The sequence below is a fragment of the Mastigoproctus giganteus genome, chromosome 3 (assembly GCF_048544385.1).
Source record: "Mastigoproctus giganteus isolate SK-2022 chromosome 3, ASM4854438v1, whole genome shotgun sequence".
NCBI classification, from domain to species: Eukaryota; Metazoa; Arthropoda; class Arachnida; order Uropygi; family Thelyphonidae; genus Mastigoproctus; species Mastigoproctus giganteus.
Genome location: NC_143577.1, coordinates 47,644,947 through 47,660,240, shown reverse-complemented (window position 1 = coordinate 47,660,240; position 15,294 = coordinate 47,644,947). Strand labels below are relative to the sequence as shown.

General features: G+C 36.8%; 1 protein-coding gene across 2 annotated transcripts in view; it reads left to right on the top strand.

The window, feature by feature from the left end:
- Positions 1-15,294, top strand: part of LOC150087935 (F-box only protein 3-like) — a 210,560-nt gene that overhangs the window by 157,742 nt on the left and 37,524 nt on the right. For both annotated transcript variants that reach the window (XM_090369278.1, XM_090369277.1), the window contains exon 8: positions 4,476-4,598. In XM_090369278.1, coding sequence (XP_090225404.1) covers positions 4,476-4,598 — 123 coding nt within the window. The remainder of the gene's footprint in view (positions 1-4,475; positions 4,599-15,294) is intronic.

The following is a 15,294-nucleotide window of genomic DNA, read 5'->3' as shown; positions in this document are numbered from 1 at the left end:
TGACCTGGGAGGAATAATACAGTTCTTGCATGCATATTAGGTTGAATTTTAGTTCCTCAGCCACAACCATAATTTCATTCATTCCCAGCCTGGACCTTTGTCCATTTATTTGGATAACCTTTATCTGTTAAAAGCCATGTGGATTTTATAGCAAAATGCTTGAAAAGCTTGTATTATTCATTATTAGTTCTCTTGTTTACCTTATTTACTGCTCTTATAGAATGATGAAAATCTGTACTTTTTTTTGCAATTCCACACTTGGGGGAGGGGTCCTCCTTGTGCAAGCAATCAGCAAATATATGTCCACTGCTGGCACAGTGGCCACAAGACACAGTCTTCTGTGTACAGGTTTGAGCCGTGTGGCCAAAAGCCAGGCAATCCTAGTTCATTTCACAAATATACGTGGTCTGAATTCTAATCTCAACGATGTCCACTTGCAGTCTGCCAAACCCCATGTACTTTTTCTGACAGAATCTCGTTATCGGTTGATTCAACTACTGCTCATCTCAGATGCCCAAATTATTCGCTGTATGATTCTTTTCGCCTCAAAGGTGGTACTTGTGCATATGTCCGTTCTGATATTCCCTGTCAGAGACTTGGCAATTTGGAATCTCCTCTCTTTGATCTTCTCTGGCTTAAAATCTCTCTACCTCATTGTGTCAAATTCATCTGTTGTCTCTACCGTTCTCCCAACTCCACTAATCACTTGGAGCTCTTTGACTTCCTCTCTTTGCGGGCGCCTCCGTAGCCAGGTGGGCAGGAACAGCAGTGCGTAGCACATGCTTCTTGATTACACTGGGGTTCGAATTCGTGACCACCAGATACGGAGGATGCGGAAAGGTCAGGAAATGACCACCGCATATCCCCGGAGCAATATGGCCTTAGTTGCTAATGCTTCTAAAAACCAAAAAACAACAACAACTCTCTTTGCAACTTGACTTTCTCAAGTCCAGCTTTCCTAACAGTGAGGTAATTTTCTTTGGTGATTTTAATGTTCATAACTCCAGCTGGCTTCTGTTTTCTAGTCACACCGACCCAGCTGGTCGAGATGCTGAGGCTTTCACAATTACTAATGACCTCGCTCATTGTTCATTTACCTACCAGAATATGGGGAAAATCCTAACCATACAGCCAACACGCTTAATCTTTTTCTCACAAACGACCCTTTGTTTGAGCAAACAAAGGTTAATGAAGGTTCTTCTGACTTATTTGTGAACTCTGTTTTTGGGAGATTTTAGGGGCTCCTGTGGAGGTTTAGACCACCACAACAGGCCTGTGGTGCAACATGAGAGAGTTTTTGAAATATCAATTTATCGTCAGAATAATGCATCATGGCTTATAATGGTTGTCCTGTGAATTGGAGAAGACCTTGCTGTGTCTGACGATGGCATTTTTGACATCATTTGCTGGTTGATAAAGGCCAATGACAGTAGTACTTTGTTTTTCTGCACTTCCTGTCTCCACTGGCCTAGAGTATTAACTGTGAATGTTTGCTATGTTTTCAACAACATCTGTTTAGTTTACAATTCTAATGGTGACTTTACAGACTTCATGTGATGATTCAATAACTTCTTGAACTTTCTACCTGGAATGACTACTTAACTCATGACCAGACTCATATTTTAACCATGAATTTTCTAATGGCTAACCCTCCAAGTTTGATGGTATTTCAACTAATATTTGTATTCAGCTAGCAATGCAGATAGTATTTCCCTGGCCTGACCAGTTTCTTTACATCATGGTGATGTAAAGAAAATGAATTTAAGCATGGATACTGCAGTTTTAATTTTAAAGACATAATGTAATATGTGCAATATGGGACAAAAGTGTCAAACTACATTCAAAGGGAAATACTAGGGTGAAGTGCTGGCAAGAAAAAATATTAATACCATTTATTTTATTGTCTGAAAATAACAGTTCTTTTGTCCAGTATTTTTAGGTAAACATCTGTAAAGTACTAATAAATAAGTAGAAATAGTCAGTTAGTTATTCTGTGTTTTTATTAATTGATGTTCAGCCTTTAAAACAGTTTCTCGATTCAGTCTAATATATTTAAAAATTGCCATTCAGAACCTTTCAATTCATTACATAAATTATGATATTCACCATAATATACACTGGTCTCTCTCTCTCTTTCTCTCTCATTCCCCCCCCCCCCAATATTGCAATATAAACTGAAGGTACTGGTAAGATCCTTTGTTATATCACAAGCTTGCTGAAAGATAGGAGATTGATCATTTTCATAAATGGTCAGTAATAAATCTTCAGTGTAACAAGTGAAGGCCTTCTGAAATTGGTGTTGGGTACCCTCCTATTTCTTTCACAAATTATATTAATGAGGGTAACCAAGGTAAGCTGCCAAAATTTGCTAATGATTTGAATGATTTAAAGGGTGGTTAACAATTTGAGCCAGGCTATGTTGCTTTGAAAAGGCTTGGTTCAATTGGATATATGGTCTGAAAAATAGCTGCTGAAGTTTAATGTTTCTAAATGTAAAGGTATGCATGTAGGGACCAGAAATTCTGGAGTCACTTGTTATCAGATGATGTGTAAACTGGGGGACAAAGAGCCAAAAGTGGTTTAAGACAAAAAAGACTTTGGTGTTGTGATTCCATTTTACACACTTTTTCCCATGCAATGTAAACATGTGGTCAGAAAGGCCCATGGTGTCCTGTTTACAATTTATAGAGCCTTTGCTAGTAGGGAGGATGTCATTATCTCTCTTTATATGATAATGGTTAGACTGCAGTTGAATATTGTACTCATGGAGACTGCACCTAAAAAAAGGTTCAGAGGAAGGCGGCTAGATTGGTGATGAGTGCAAAGCAATACACATAATGAAGAATGGTATAGAAGGCATGTACTGTGTGGTTTAAGGAAGATCTGTCTCCCTTCTGGATAAGACGTGAATCAAGGGGCACAAATATAAAATCTCAGAGAATAACAGAATATTGGGTCTCACAAAGTTCATCTGTAGGCAGCAGGTTTTCAAACATTGTAACAAATTGTCTCCTAGTGTTCTAGAATCATAGTCTTGCTAATTTAAAGCAGAATTGGGTAATTACCTTGTGGGAATAGGAATAATGTGAATATTTTGATTATTATTGTTATTGTTGTTATTTTTATTTTTTTTTATTTCTTTTAGCTGATGCAGAAAAAGTTCTATTCCTTGTGTCATTTAGCCTTAGTAATACTAACCCCTTCCAATTTTTTATAAATAAAATATGCATTCAAAATAAGTCTCTTTACAAATATTTACTTTTTTAGCATGCACTTGATCTTTGTCACAAAGACAGTGTGGGTCTGTGCATATTCTGATGAAGTCCCTATTATCAGTTGGACTAAAGTCACTATTATCAGTAGGACTTAAAGGAGCATAGGAGGAAACAGTGGCCAGGCTGGATAGTGAAGCACGGAGAAGAGGACACAGGATAAATGAAGTGAAGACAGAATATATGGAAGTTCAGAGAACGGCAGGTAACCTTGAAAATTTAAGAATCATCTGCTTTTCATTTGAGCATGTTCAGAATTTTATCTGCCTACGTTCACAGATAAATTAGTCCAGCTCTATTACTAATGAAATTAAGTCCCATATTTTGAATAGAAACAGATTTTCTATCCATATGAAAAACTATTGAAGTCCAGAGTATTGAACAGGCATCTAAAATTAAGAATATACAAAAGCCTCATTAGACCAGTTGTGACATAGGTTGTGAAGTGTGGACATTGAGTAAAGATATGTAGTTGTTGAGTGTTCAGACGTAAATTTTACAAAAAGTTTTTGGGTCCATACAAGATGTTGATGGATCCTGGAGGATCAGAATAAACCATGAACTTGACCATCTTATGTAGAGTGCAGACATAGTCAGGTATGTGAAGAGCCAGAGACCTGTCTGGTTGGGACATGTTATGAGAATGGATGATAGTAGAACAACTAAGAGTGTAACGAAATGGAAATCTACAGGGAGGAGGAGGACAAGAGGAAGACCATGAAAAAGATGGCTGGATGACGTAGAAAAGGACTTAAAGACCATGAGAATAAAAAGTTGGAGAAGTTTGACTTCTGGGAGGGCTTATTGGTGGAACATTGTTAAGAAGGCCTGTTATAACCCACCCTGGGTTTGTAACTTCAGAAGAAGCAGCATGCAGTTGATAATTTTATTTATTATTGATTTTAAAGTCAGTATTGAAATAAAATAAAGCATTAATGTTTTATGCACAAAAGTTGCAATGAAGCTGAGGTTTTGTTTTTCTCCCCTCTTTCTCTGTTGGAGAATTGCATGGGTTTACTATTTTTGCTGAGCACGATTGGCTTTGTTTTTTTTTTTTTAAATAATTTTGTGTGATATTCATTACAGTAGAACTATAAAATTATAGTACAATAAGATGATTACAAGGTGACTATCTTATAATCCTGTTACAAATGTAATTTTGTAGTGTAGAACTTTTTTTTTTTCCTCTCTTTCTCTTCTCAGATTTGAGAAAGATCCTTGTTGTGAAAGGATAACAAGGCACATCAGTGTTTCCATATCAACATGTTTTCTACCTGAACTGAGTACTATTCATCCACCGAAGTTTTTTTACTCCTATCGAATTACGTAAGTCACCACATAAAAAATTTTAGCTTTAATGTCAAGGATGGCAGCAGTTATATTAATGAGAAATTTTATTATTTGATTGGAATATCTGCTTTTCAGTTATAATTACTAGTATAATTTTTTTCTGAGAATCAGTAATACAATTAAAATCTGCTTTTACCTGCACTTACGCACTTGTGAGATGTGATCAAAAAGGTTGGGGACTTTTGGTTTGGGTTCTTAAAATTAGTGTCTTAGTGTTACTTTTTGCAACATATTCAGCAGCTTGTATACACATAATAATGAATGAATCACCCATTTATTTGCAGGCTTAGTCTGAATTAGCATGTGTTGAATATAAAGTGTTTTGTGTATTTCATCATATTTTCAGAGTGATTTTTACTAAGCAGTGAATTTGCATATTTTTTTTGTTTCAAATTAGGACAATAGCAACAAAAACCTAAGATGTTAAAAACAGCTTTTGGAGAAGATGCTATGTGTCTTCTGAAGACTTTTCAATAGTTTGCAAAGTTTAAAGAATACCACTTGTCTGTCAGAGATCATCCTTGCTCTGTGGCTGCCCTTCATCTTCAAAAACAGTGATCCATTTGCTTGTGTTTATGATTTAAGCAGGAGTGATTAGTGTTTAACTATTCACAAAGCTGTTAATGAAATTGTATCACTAACTTATAATTCAGTTAATTTTAACACAAGATTTGTGAATTCAATGCATTTCAGCCTAGTTTTTGTCTTGCATCCTCACTGAATTCACAGAGTGGAGAGTTTTTGCATGTCAAGGTCTTTGTCAGTGTGCTGCTGCCAATTCTCTTAGTAGTCTGCATTTTGTAGAATATTGATATACAGAAAAATTCAAAAAAATACAGAAAGCTAGAAATTTTTAGTAGTACACCCCGTTTTTACCTATTTATGTACTCACTAATTGCAATTTTATTGCTCTACCAGAAATTATATACAATTGTAAAATAAGCAGCAATACTATTATTGAAAAATTGCATAACCAGTAAACTACAGACATTGGGAAATCATTTCTATGTCTATATTGATAGCAACACTTCACTTAGCAGTATCATTAGTAGAAATATAAACCTTGGAAACACTGCAAAATATATTTCTGTTACTTGACACTAATTATATTAAAAAGATTGAGGTTAATAAAAGTGACATTCTGAGGATAATAGCACTGTTAATTACATTGGATATATTTAAGAGGGACAACAATCTCTGAATATTTTGTGTATTATGTTTAAGCACTAAATTTTGAAGGTTGTATAATAACATACTTTTTTTTTACAGATGCCAAAAGTGATAATGCCAATAGTAAAACTGAAAACTAAAAAAACTGGATCATGCTGTTATTGAATATTTTTATAAAAGAGGGGCTTTGATACCAAGGATATATATATATATATATATATATATATATATATATATATCAGGGTAGCTGAATTCATTAATTGATGATGCACCATCACATGCTACAATAAATAGGCAGGAATCAAAATTACATCATGGCAGGGATAGCCTTGTAGATGATGAAAGTTCTGGGTGGCTTTGAATGAATTGTCAATCATATCTATCACACATAATTGGGAGGGGGAGAAGAGAGACAGAGAAAGTACTGTATGGCTAGTAGGATTCAGATATCACAGGGAAAACAGGCAACTCATTCTGATTAGTACCCTTGGATTGAAGAAAGTTTGTTTTGTGCCCCAAAATTTTGACACCTAATCAAAAATAATTGTAATGCAGACTTTCAGTGAAGCATCTTTGGTGTTTTGAAACATATCCAAAGAAATTTATGGTTAGATTTGTGACAGTGGATGACACTTGGGTCTGCCCTATTCAACCAGAAGGTAAAGAAGCCAGCAAGTTGTCAATTCCTGGAATAAATTACCTACATGGATAGCTGAGCTTGACAGCATGGGGAAACCAAAAGCCACCAGGATCATTACTTATGTGATGAATTAAAAAGGCAGGTATTTATTTTGCTGGTGCAGAATATGCCTTGGCCTTCCTTGCGCTATACGTGCTTGCCGCATTATAGCCTAGGTTGCTGTTGCGTCAGTAAACCCAAAATCAAATCAAATTCTTGCACTACATAGCTAACACTAAGAACATAGGATATATATATATAATTAATATAGAATTTTTGACCGTAGCATAGCAAACCAATAGGGTGAAAATAAACTGAACCAAATAAAAAATAACAATAACGGAAAATATAAGGGGAGATAAAGAAGGAGAGGGTAGTGTTGAAGTAACGTTCCTAGAATAATTTAGAAAATAAGCCACTTAAAAGAAATTTAGTGGCGCCCCCTCGTAGGCACCCGTTTCCAAATTATGTGAAATCTCACTAAGGTGGAAACTCAGACTAACAACATTACATGACCAAATAAATTAAAAATAATGAAATGAAATAAAATAGAAAGCCTAGTGCTCGAATGGCCAAACCACACCACTGACAAAACAATAGTTGAACTGAAAATATATAGAAACAAATTAGGCTATAGATGGTGGTACAAACGCAGCGTTAGCATATCGTCACGTCACCGTTAGCATATCGTCACGTCAGCATTAGCACATCGTCACGTCAACATTAGCACATCGTCACTTTCGAAATGCAGTAATTCTTGACTATTATTGGCCTCGTGGTCCTCTGTCGAGATGGAGCATGATGGTCAGTCTATTTTATTTCATTTAATTTTATTATTTTTAATTTATTTGGTCATGTAATGTTGTTAGTCTGCATTTCAACCTTAGTGAGATTTCACATAATTCGGAAACGGGTGCCTACGAGAGGGCACTGCTAAATTTCTGTTAATTGGCTTATATTCTAAATTATTCTAGGAATGTTGCTTCAACACTACCATCTCCTTCTTTATCCCCCCTCTTATATTTTCCGTTATTGTTATTTTTTATTTGGCTCAGTTTATTTTCACTCTGTTGGTTTGCCATGCTACTGGAAAAAATTCTATTTTAATTATTATTATTATGAGCAGCATGTAGTGGACTATGTTTTCTGCTGCCACTGATGTTAGCTTTTGTACTATTTTTTCTTGTTTATTTTTTATTAATTTTTATCTATTTAATTTTTGGATTAATTGGATTATATATATATATAAGTAATATGGAAAGAAAGTTAATAAATTGTAGCAAACTGTAACTAATACTTATGGGCTAATGCACTTGCTAGAGCAATTATGCATTGCGACCATAATGTGTATAAAATATTTTGTATAATATTCAAGATAATAATATAGAAGATAATTCAAGCAGACAATACCAAGCTGAATTTAAAGAAATGCAAGGAATATAAATATATAAAAAAAAAAAATTTATATATATATACACACACACACACACACACACACACACATAAAACTTATCGTTGTCTACCAACAATCTAGATGACTTCAACTAGGGGCTCACATCTGGTGAGTTTGGGCTTGGCACACCCAGGGTCCTGAGCTGGATATCATCATTCTTCCCTCTCTTGGTGATTCCTTTTTACTTCTGACTCTTGTTCTCTCTCTCTCTCTCTCTCTCTCTCTCTCTCTCTCTCTCTCTCTCTCAGGGTAATTCAGAAATGTTTTTTTTTGGCTGGTGCAGCATAATCCTCAGGCTTCCTTGCACCACATGGCTAGTAATAATAATAAAACTAGGGCCAACTACCCAGACTGAAGGCAAAAAACGACAAGGAGTTATCTGTTTCTGTAATGATCAAATATCTGCTAAGATATATAAAAATTTAGAGATTAAGTAATTTGAATCTAAACCAATTACAGGTTGTTAAAATTTTTTTAGAATCAAAAGAAAGATAGTATAAATGTAAGCATATATTGAACATCGTTCACCCAACAGAGAACGTAATTTAATAATTAAAATAAGAATAAATGTAAAGGATAAGGCATATCTACTGTATCCAGGACATAATGTAACAACTAGTTGTCATGAAATAATAATTCCTCTAGTGAGTAATTCCTATGTGATGGATATAGTAAAAATAATTAATTGATTAAAACTAAGTTAACACAAAGAGAAACATGCAGATAGTAAGAAGAATAAAAACTAATAGAGTAGGAATAATAGAACCTGAACTCCATAAAGGCAAATATATTGGAACAAATGAGAAATAGTTTCTCTTACATCCTCGGATTACCCTAATAATTTCGGAGAAATAAGAACAAAGTGTAGGACAGCTTAAAGACAATACAAGATATAAGTTGTAGCTCGGGTATACCTGGGATTGCAAACCTGTTCCTATAGTAGAACCCTGAGCTGAATTTACATGTCACAAATTCATTTGCATGAAATTATAATCACACTATATATACTTCATGCTAAGGTGACATGCAAATTCAGCTCAGGGTCCTACTATAGGAACGGGTTTGTGATCCCGGGCATATCCGAGCTACAACTTATATCTTGTATTGTCTTTAAGCTGTCCTACACTTTGTTCTTATTTCTCCGAAATTATTAAGGTAATCCGAGGATGTAGGAGAAACTATTTCTAATTTGTACTACTATATTTTTTTGCCTTTATGGAGTTCAGGTTCTATTATTCCTACTCTATTAGTTTTTATTCTTCTTACTATCTACGTGTTTCTCTTTGCACTAACTTAATTTTAATTAATTAATTATTTTTACCATATCCATCACATAGGGGTCATCACATATATACTCACTAGAGGGATTATTATTTCATGATGATTAGTTGTTACATTATGTCCTGGAGACGGTAAATATGCCTTATACTTTACGTTTATTCTTATTTTAATTATTAAATTACGTTCTTTGTCGGGTCAACAATATATGCTTACATTTATACTATCTTTCTTTTGATTCTAAAAAATTAACTACCTTTAATTGGTTTAGATTCAAATTACTTAATCTCTGAATTTTTATATATCTTAGAAGATATTGATCATTACAGAAACAGAACTCCTTGTCGTTTTTTGCCTTCAGTCTGGGTGGTTGGCCCCAGTTGAAGTCATCTAGATTGTGGGTAGACAACGATAAGGTGTGTGTTTATATCCCTTACGTTCCTTTAAATCCAGCTTGGTATTGTCTGCTTAAATTATCTTCTATATTATTCTCTTCAATATTATACAAAATATTTTATATATATACACTTGCCAATCACTGAATTATCACCACCTACCTAATACCATGTTGAGCTATCGTTCTTATTTTAATAGCTGCTATTCGCCTAGGCATTGACTCTACTAGATGTCTGAAGATGTATGTAGGCAGTGGCAGACTGGGTCTAAAAATATTGGTTGCCAGGAGACAAAGGGGACCCACCCACAACTATTATATTTTCAAGCTACTAAAAAGTCATTAACATCTTTAACATATTGTCTAATGTTATTGCAAGGGGGCCCACTTGCCATCAGGCAAGCTGACACCCTGACCAGTCCGCCACTGCATGTAGGGATCTATAGCCGTGCTGCCTATAAGGCTTTCCACAGTGTCAGAATAGATGATGGTTACATATTACTGTTCCAAAACATTCCACAGTTGTTCATTTGGATTTAGGTCAGGTGATTTTGGAGGATAATCAAGCTGGGTGATTCTTTACTATGTTCCTCGAACCACCTGGGCATAGTGCAGGCCAATGATATGGTGCATTATTGTCTTGGAAGATACTGTTTCTGTCTGGTTAAAAAAAATGCTACACAGCAGGGTGCACATGGTCTCCTAAGAGCTGCCAGTAGACCTCACCAAGGTCCTACTTCTTGCCAGCAAATCCTGTCCCATATTAAGCAACCACTACCACCCGCCTGGATGGTGGGCACATGCACAATGGGTCTATGGACTCTTATTGCTTGTGCCACACACAAAGGCATCTGTTGATCTTTCAGATTTAGACTCATTTGGCCAGCACACATTTCCAGTCCTCCAGTGTTCAATCAGCATGTTACTGATACCACAGCATTCGACAATCAACGGTGATGAGAGGGGGGCTCTCTTGGGTCGTCTGCTACGGAACTCCATCACTGAGTGTATGGTGCATCTTCATTTGGGATATTGTTCTTAAATTCCCCATGTTGTATTGCAGTGTCAGCTGTCACAAGGTGACATACCATTGAGCCCATACAATGCGCCGCATCCTTCACCCACGAGCATCCATGTGTAATCCTTTATAGTATTAGTAGCAGCAATGGCCCACATGGTGCAAGGAAGCCTGTGGCTTATGCTGCACCAGCCAAAAAAAAATAAAATAAATAAAAAAATAACAAAAAAATAAAACGATAAGAATAAAATAATAATAATAATAAGAAGAAAATAAATAAATATATATATATATAATAATAATTAATAAATAAGAGAAAAGGAAAGGGACAACCTAAACATTTCCCTCCTCCTGTAGGTAATTATCCAGCTTACCTTTGAATTTCCCCAAACTGTCAGCCTCAACCACCCATGTAGGTAACTTATTCCAGTAATTTATAACTCTTTGGCTAAAATAAAACTTCCTGCAATCCATTCTAAACAACTCCCTCCTCTCCCGTAACTTGAAATTATGGCCCCTAGTTCTAGAATCATTTATAACTGAAAATTTCATCCTTATTCATTTTGTTTATGCCTCTCAGAGCCTTAAACACCTCAATCAAGTCTCCAAACTCTGCAACCCACATATTCCAAGTCTTTCTCCATATGGACTCCCTTTTGCCGATCTCACCAGGTGAGTTACCCGTCTCTGAACCCTTTCAAGAAGCACAATGTCTTTCTATAGGTGCGGTCTCCATACCTGAACACAATATTCCAAGTGTGGTCTAACAACAGCCTTATATAATGGGATTATGTCCTTATCTCTACTAGCAATTGTTCGATAAATCATCGATAGGACACCATGGGCCTTCCTTGCAACCTGTTTACAGTGCTCAGAGAACTTCATGTCTGACCGTATCGTAACACCCAAGTCCCTTTCCTGCACTACCGGCTTTAGTTCAACTCTGCCAAGTGTATAAGTTATTTTGGGGTTACTGTTCCCCAGGTATAATACCTTACACTTTGCTGGATTAAAGCATAGCTGCCATTTTTCTGACCATCCCTGAAGTCTATCTAGGTCATTCTGAAGAAGCTCTGCTTGGCGGCAATCATTAACTACTCTACCAATCTTTACATCATCTGCAAATTTAGACATCACGCCCTCTATCCCTTCATCAATGTCATTTATGAAAATCAAAACAACAGTGGTCCTAATACTGATCTTTGGGGAACCCAGCTTCTTACATCAACCCAATCTGAGCAATAGCCATTTATCACAACCCTCTGCCTCCTGCCCTGAAGCCATCCAGCTATCCATCTAAGGATTTTCTCTGTAATTCCAACCTGTTCCAGCTTATAAAGTAATCACTTATGTGGGACTGAGTCAAATGCTTTGCTGAAATTCAAATAAACAATGTAGAAATTATTCCCAAAGTCCAGCTCTTGAGTGACGCTGTCAAAATAGCGAACCAGATTTGTTAAACATGATTTTCCCTTTACAAAACCATGCTGAGTATCCTTCAGAATTCCATTTCTATCTAAATGATCCTGAATTCCAACTTTGATCATTGTCTCCATGATTTTCCCCACTACTGAAGTTTGACTAACCGGCCGAGTATTTCCCACTTCTCTTAGAACCACGATTATGTATTGGAGATATATTGGCACTTTTCCAATACAACGGAATCACTCCCGAGTCCCAGTGATGCTTGCATAATTAGCCTCAATGGTTCAATGCACTCACTTGCCACCTCCCTTCAGAGTGTAGAGTATATGCCATCAACCCCAGGAGTCTTACTGGCCTGTAGGCTCAATATTTTTCATTAAATGAACATGTGAAATTTCAACATCATTAATCACATTTTTTTTCAACTTCACTCCCAGGAATTTGTGCAGAATTTCTCATTGAAATATCGATGCAAAATAACTGTTAAGTTCATCTACAACTTCAGCTGGGGTATCTAATACTATTCCATGACCATTACATGAGGGTCCGATCTGGTTTGTCCTTCTCTTCTTTCCATTTATATATGTGAAGAATTCCTTATCCCCCCCCCCTTGCTCTCTTTGCCATAAGATTTCTCATGATCTGCCTTTGCCAGCCTAATCTTTTCTGTGGCACTATTACAGATCAATTTGTAGCGCTATTGTAGGCTTCAGTACTTTTTATTGTTCTGTAACTTTTCCATGCCATCTTTTTCTGCTCAAGTAATCTGGCAACTTCATTATTCATCCAACTTGGAATCCTCCTCTTGGAGTATATTTTAATGGTATATAAGCATTCAAGGCTTCTGTGATTAACGTTTTAAAGGTATACCATAATTCAATTGTATTCGCTCTCTGTGAGATCTCTACCCAGTTAGAGGCCATGTAGCACCTTAAGCTATCATAATTTCATTTTGTAAAATAATCCATTCCTTTGCCATTAACTACTGTTATCTCTGGATGAATCATATTGGTCCAATTGATATTGATGGTTCAACTGTTGATGATCCTGCTCAGGCGGCTAACACAACTGAATGAGTGTTTTGCATCTACATTCACACACAAGGAGTTATTTGGAGAGGGGAGTGCCAGAATTGAATTAAACTCTGGCAGTGAGCTAGATGATTTTGTAATAACTGAGAGGAAGTGGAGGAGTTTCTTCAACATAAATTGTTGAAGAAAAACATAAAGGCACCTGGGGTGGATGGGATCTATCCAGTTATATTAAAGGAGGAGCAAAGGAAGTAAGCAAACCTTTAGCTATAACTATGAGTTTCTTTGGACTCAGAGGAGGTACACATGGACTGGAGATGTGCAAATGTGACCCCAATTCACAAAGGAAGATTAAAGGATGACAAGTAATTATAGACCTGTTAGTATAACTTCTGTTCCAGGGAAATTAATGGAGGCACTGGTTAAAGAAGCACTGCAGGATCATCTAGACAAGACTTCAGTTATAGCTCGGACACAGCATGGTTTTGTTAAGGGGAAGTCTTGTCTGACCAATTTGATTGGATACTATGATGCAGTCACAAAGGAAACTGGATGCAGGGAATAATTTTGATTTCATATATTTGGATCTTAGAAAGGCTTTTGATACCGTTGCACATGGAAGACTGCTGCACAAATTGGAGCAGTGTGGCATTGGAGGTAAATTCTTGCTATGGATAAAGGGATGGTTGAGCGGGAGAAGACAGAGTGGTAATCAATGGACACTGCTCTTCGTGGACTAATGTTATTAGTGGAGTCCCTCAGGGTTCAGTGTTGGGTCCATTATTGTTTTCTGTATTTATAAATGATATTGATGATGGTATATCAGGCTTAATGTTCAAGTTTGCAGATGATATGAAGGTTGGCAGGGTAGTTAAGGATGCTAATGACAGTACACTGCTGCAACAGGATCTAGAAAAGTTGAGCAGATGGGCTGAGAGGTGGCAAATGAAGTTTAACATTGACAACAAAGTACTACATCTGGTAAGCAATAACCCCAGAGTAATGTATCAACGGTGGAAAGAACGTAATAACATATCAGCGTAGAAGGTAGTAACATATCAACCCCAGAATAATGTATCAATGGTTTGAGCATTCTTAGTGCTTATGGGATTAGCATTAGTAGAGGCATATGATGCAAGAAAGCAAGCTTATGCAGCATCAGCCAAAAAAAAAAAAAACACACCACTTCCATTTCACCCCTCCGTTCGTTCAAAATACCTGTCCAGCTGAGCCTTAAATTTATTTATGCTATCAACTTCCAAAAAAAGGGATGGAAGTCTGTTCCACCAACCAACTACCCGCTGGCTAAAGGCAAATTTCCGCACATCTATCTTTCCTCAATCTGAATTTATGCCCTCTCAGGTAATTACTCTGAGCAAGAGGAAGAATCCCATCGGCATTGAGCATGTTCGAACCATTCAAGGCTTTGTAGATCACCTCACCAGTGCCTAGTCTCCAGACACTGTAATTTGCAAAACTTAAGCCTTTCTTCGTAAGAGCAACAATTTGTTCCATTCACTAATCTTGTTGCCCTTCTCTGTACTCGTTCCAGCAGCTCTACATCCTTCTTGAAATGAGGCCTCCAGACCTGCATACAGTACTCAAGGTGTGGTCTGACCATTGCCTTTTACAAGGGAATAATCACCTCCTTATCCCTGCTAGAAAAATTCCTGTATATCATTGACAAGACACCATGAGCTACTCTTGCAGCCCATCTGCACTGCTCAGAGAACTTCATATCTGCCTGCACAATTACCCCCAGGTCCTTTTCATTCTCTACCACTGTCAGTGTAGTACCACAGAGTTGATACGTTTCTCTGGGGTTGCTGTTTCCCATATGTAGTACTTTACATTTGTCAAAGTTGAACTTCATTTGCCACCTCCAGCCCATCTGCTCAACCTTTCCATATCCTGTTGCAGCAGCATAGTGTCAGTAGTGTCCTTAACAACCCTGCCAACCTTTGTATCATCTGCAGACTTGGACATTAAGCTTGATATACCATCATCAATATCATTTATAAATACAGAAAACAATAATGGACCCAACACTGAACCCTGAGGGACTCCACTAATAACATTAGTCCACGATGAGCAGTGTCCATTGATTACCACTCTCTGTCTTCTACCCCTCAACCATCCCTTTATCCATAGCAGCAATTTGCCTCCAATGAAACACTGCTCCAATTTGTGCAGCAGTCTTCCATGTGCAACAGTATCAAAAGCC